Source organism: Vigna angularis, chromosome 2, assembly GCF_016808095.1.
Source record: "Vigna angularis cultivar LongXiaoDou No.4 chromosome 2, ASM1680809v1, whole genome shotgun sequence".
Lineage (NCBI taxonomy): Eukaryota > Viridiplantae > Streptophyta > Magnoliopsida > Fabales > Fabaceae > Vigna > Vigna angularis.
The window spans coordinates 7,955,358-7,960,586 of NC_068971.1; the positions used below are offsets into that span (position 1 = coordinate 7,955,358).

Below are 5,229 nucleotides of genomic sequence, written 5' to 3' on the forward strand. Positions count from 1 at the left end.
AAAGAAGTAGCATAGGAGTTACTATGAAAATGAAAAAATTAAGATATGTGACAGAGGTTTCAATACCCTTTAATTTTTATGGTAGTTATTATACAATCAACAAACTTACAATACATCAAAGTCTATGATTGGATAACACCAATGCCCCCTGGTCACAATTACATACGGATAATTATATATGGATTATAATTGGTATGTAATGTAAGTATTATATACAGAATTTATATACGAATTTTAAAAAAAAATTACACACAGATGTTACATACGGAACTGAAAAATCATTTTTTAAAAAGAAATTGAATTTACTAAGCACAGAACCCTCGACCTCTCATCTCTCGAACCCTAATTCCACCTTTATTCCCTGCAACTTTCATTCCACCTCTCTTCTTTCTCGACCTCTCCTCTCGAGCCTTAATTCTATTTCACATTTCTCTGCAACCTTCATTCCAGCTCTCCTCTTCCTTTCATTCTTCGTTCTTCTTGCATATAACTCTCACATAAAGTTATAAACACTGAAACAATGAGAGCAAGTTTCACCATCTTCATCCTCTTACTTTCCTTTTTCGCAGGGACACACAACATAAGCTTCTCTCGTTTTCATTTTCAACCGCTCTCAAAACCTCTAAAAGCATCTCGGTAAACCCTTTTCCTTTTTCTTCTAATTTTCTATGTTCAAATATTTGTATAAAAATGATGATATTTATCTTAAAGAGTTGAACGATCGATTTTCTTAAATCACCATCGTCAACTCTTCCTGCACGATCGGTGGAACTCGATTAGGGTTCCAGAATATCATCTGCGTCTCTGTGAGGATAAGAAAATTTGGGTTTCTGAGAATAAAAAAATTAGGTTTTTTGAGGACAGGAAGGAAGAGAAGTGGGAATGAAGGAAATTTTGGGATAAAATCAAGAAGGAGGAAGAAAAAGGTGGTGATAATAAGTTTAGAGGCATTCATGAGGGCAAGGTTAAGGAAGAAGACACTGAAGGTGTCCATGGCTCAACTTCTTCCAAGGACACTGTATTTGACAACCAAGGTTGTTGGTGTCAGTGCGTTTGCAGATGCAGGAACTCATCCGAGGATATATCTTTGGCCGAGGTTTTTTCTTGTCTACCATTAATGCTTGTTTATAGAAATTAATCTAACCCCGTGGTGATTTTTGCAAGGAACTCGGGGAAGGGGATTGGGCTTTTCAATGTTTGATTATATATTAGTTTAACTTGCTTGGGAGTTTGGTGTGATTTCTATTTTGATGATGGTTATGACATGGATAGATATTGTTTTTGGAATAAACTGCCTTTTAAAAGGATGGTTATATAGTGCCATGTTGTTGTCTTTGTGATGTTATGGGTGATCATTTTTGTTCAAATTCTCATCTGCATACCACATGATTGACCATTGGCCATAGGTCTTTCCTGCAGCTACAGATTCACGCTATTTCCGTGACCTTGGATTACCAGCTATTGGATTCTCATCTATGGCAAACACCCCTTTTCTACTCCATGACCATAATGAGGTGATTCCTTTAATTTATTGTATGCATAATTGCTTCTTTTGTCAGTGAGCTTATTTGCATAAGAGTTATCATTGTCTTTAGAATCATATATCTGATTTGTTATTTAGAACTGAAGCTTGCATTAGACCTCGTACACTGGCATCCTGGGTTGACTTTTAGCCTCTTGAAAAACTCTTGTCTGCCAGATCAGAGCATAGTTTTGGTAAAGAAAGTGTAACCATAAACACTTGGATATCTTGATTTGATTTAAGGTTTTAAAAAGTCTTATTTTTTGACAATTATATAGTATGTACTGTAGGAGACTGGCTTTGGTTATTCTTGCTGCTGTTATGCTCTTTCTTGCATTTGTTGGATTCTATATGTTTCTTTTATCCTGTTTTAATACTTGTTTCTGTCTCTATGATAAAGATTTTTTGTCGTCTCATGTGATTGTTTTTGTGGTCACAACTTTCTGCAGTATTATCAATATTGGTCTGCAAGGTCTTGTATACTTGTAAGTTAAACTAGTTGAGCATTTTTCTATTTATTTTTTATTTTTTGACTTTGTAATTCTCAATAGTTTGTCCCATCTAATCACCAGCCATTAAATCATGTTCTTTTAATGACTGCAGCTTGATTCTCATTGGTTGGATTCTTGTTGCTGGCACATTTATACTTTGTGCTATATTTCTCTTTCTTCACAAGTAAGTCCCTTTTATCTTGTAGAATTTATATTGAAGTTTTTAGTTTTCACCTTTCAGTTATTCTGTTAACTTGTCTATTATGAGTCACTTATTTCGTGAAGTTCATTTTCTGGTATAATCACTTGTGTTGCACATGTATAACAAAAGCCTATTTTATTGCATATTTGCTTGTTGAATCTAGAACACTATAAGTGGAACGAGATTCCACACCCACATTCAATTTTTTTGTCTCTTCCTAAAAATAAATTTTATGCAAAACATTCTTTTTTATATAGCTTTGGATACATTAGAACCAGCCTCCATTGATTTTCTTAATCTCTATTTCTCGGTTCAACCAACCCTTCCACAATCGGATTGTAGTCTTTTGAGCTAAGACAAACAGGAATCGCATCTTGCTTTGCGGTATTTTTCCTATTGGATTTTTTTTATTTGAAAATAAATTTAGGATTTGAAAATTCATTTTAGAATTAGAAAAAAAAAATTCAAAACAGGATGTTCTGAAAAGTATTTTTTGATCTGAAATATCTTTCAAAATACTTGTTTAATAATTTTTTTTATATTTCAGTTTTTGTGTTCTGAAAATATAAAAGACAAAATTTTGAAACAAGTATTTTGGAAAGTAATTTTAAATCTAAAATTATCTTCTGAAAATTTCTTTCTTTTGTTTTGGATAGGTATTTAGAATATGTTTTTCGAATCTAAAACTATTTTTCGATCTTAAAATATTAAAAATAAGATGTTAGAATATTTATTATATTTTTATTTACGAGTGATTTGGAAAATACCACTTTTATGGGGTGGAGGAAGTAGTTTATTCATGTTTGAAGTAAAGCCAATTTTATTTTGTGGGATAAGAATCGTTACTGTCTCTATTCTAGTTACTTTTGGAATAAGTATTTAATTATAGTAATTAAACTGGCACAAATAGAAAATTAATTAACCTAGAATAAACATACTGCCAAAATACTCCCTCAGTTTTTGGTGGCTAAAGCTATTATTGTATATTCAATGGTTTTGTTGTTCATGGATCTTTATGGTGGCTAAAGCTATTATTATATAGTTTTCTGTCTTAAATGGACAGGTTTGGAGAGACCAAATGCTACTTTAGCATCTGTGGTACAGTCCCTAAAGTTCAGTTTGAAGATAGTGTGTTGGAAGCTTTATTAATGTTGATTAATCTTAGTGGTTTGAAAAACCTTTTATCATTGTAAATGGCTTTGACATAGTGCCAGCTTAGATTATTAAATTTGTTTATTATGAATATATATTAAAATTATGGGTGTTGAATAGGTAACACATTGTAAGAGATTTATTAATGTAATTGTTTAAGAGATTGTTAAAGAATAAGAGTTGTATTTATTTTTTTGAATTTTATTTATAAAAAATAATCAGTTCTTGTTATTTGAACATTTGGGAATTCTGTTTGACTTTTATCATTGTTAGCTATATAAAACTTCTAACTATTGACTGCAATAGAATAATCTATTTTATTTTTTTTATAAAATCATAATTATATACGGATTTTTCCGTATATAATTATATACGGATTTTATATACGGATTTTTCCATATGTAATTATATACGGAAAAATCCGTATGTAATTATATACGGATATATCCATATGTAATTTACCTACGCTCTTTTTATATACAGATTTTTGTCCGTATATAATCTGTATGTAACATCATTTTATATACGGATTTTGAAGGTTATATACGGATTTTAATCGTATATAACTGTGATTTTTCTTGTAGTGATGCTAAGACCTTCATTATTTGCCAACAACTCATGACAACTGCTATAGTAGTTCCTGCACCATTCTACCCCTTGAGCGGGTCCGAAACAGTCCCACAGGGCACATTTTGGAGCTAAGAAAGCAGATGGTGGAGGGCAGATATTTGGAAGAATGTTAGGTATAATGTTTTGTCCATGATGCACAGTATCCTCAGCTCCAAAGAATTGGCTACAATCAAAACCTTCTATGCTAAATTGATTTGATTCTGAGTGTTTAATTTCTGTGTTATGCCCGAGGTCCTGATATAAATCCACTTGACCAATCAAATCAGAGTTGTGACCAACTTGGTTGTGATTCATATCTTGATTTAAACTGAATGGATGAAAATCCAACTGTTCCATATCTGAGTTATTAAAAGCATTGTTGAACTTAGTTGAAGCAGAGCCTTCGAAATTATAACCTAGAGGTTGGTTATCATCAAAATGTTTCTGCAAGATACCAAATACCAATTATTAAAGCACAGAAATATTATTAAACAAAAATAGAACACTGTAGTGAAGTTCTATAAAGTGTCAATATAATATATTTACCAGATTTGATCACTGTAGTTACAAAAGCATCATCGAATTTGCAACTCAAGTCTTCGAAATTGATACAGGTGATTTGCCAGAACCTTCCAATACTGCCGCAGGATTAGAGAACCTGGTTGAAGTTTCATCTGTTCCTTCCAAATTGATTTCACTAAAGCTCCTTTTCTTTGATGGAGTATTTGTATTTGTGCTTTCATTTTCCTTTTGCTTTCCCTTGCCTTTTTCTTTTCTGTTGCCAACCTCCTTTTCAGATTGCGGCTCACCATTAGGAAGTGGAAAGAATGAAGGCTCCTAGCCACTCAGTCGACAAAACACTCACTCAACAATTTCACTTATCTCTCCTTTCCCAGACCGTTATTGTCTACAATTAAATCCCAAACTGATTTTGAGGCTTTTTCGAATACAGAAGCTCTACATGAAATAAATATTGATGTAAGAAAAATACAGAAGACCAGAGAATCAAGTAGCACATCAATATGTTTGAACAAAAAGATATATAATGATAATCATTAAGATACAGTCCTATTGGGAATAATGACTACTAACAATGTAAGAATTCTTCCAAGGCCAACATGAACATCTACAACAAAACACAATAGTTATTCAGGAGTAAGAGGGTAAATAGAAGCACTTAATAGAGTTTGCTAGAAAGAGCGACTAAGAATTATCTTGAAGTTTGTACTAGGAAGTTGCCGTCATTGAGGAGC

At 32.4% G+C, this 5,229-nt stretch overlaps 1 protein-coding gene across 8 annotated transcripts; it reads left to right on the forward strand.

Moving 5' to 3' along the window:
- Positions 1-285: 285 nt before the first annotated feature.
- On the forward strand, positions 286-4,991 carry LOC108344256 (uncharacterized). 8 transcript variants are annotated; one of them, XM_052873793.1, is made up of 6 exons: positions 286-1,096; positions 1,407-1,514; positions 1,972-2,007; positions 2,126-2,197; positions 3,952-4,110; positions 4,591-4,991. In XM_052873793.1, the coding sequence occupies exons 1-5, from the start codon at positions 954-956 to the stop codon at positions 4,067-4,069; spliced, it is 477 nt and encodes a 158-aa protein (XP_052729753.1). In that variant the 5' UTR covers positions 286-953; the 3' UTR covers positions 4,070-4,110; positions 4,591-4,991. The 8 variants fall into 8 exon arrangements, with proteins under 8 accessions (XP_052729753.1, XP_052729757.1, XP_052729755.1 ...); XM_052873791.1 differs by lacking the exons at positions 3,952-4,110; positions 4,591-4,991 and adding an exon at positions 3,279-3,566 and having other exon boundaries at positions 296-636; positions 850-1,096; XM_052873792.1 differs by lacking the exons at positions 3,952-4,110; positions 4,591-4,991 and adding an exon at positions 3,279-3,566 and having other exon boundaries at positions 296-636; positions 865-1,096.
- The last annotated feature ends 238 nt before the right edge of the window (positions 4,992-5,229 follow it).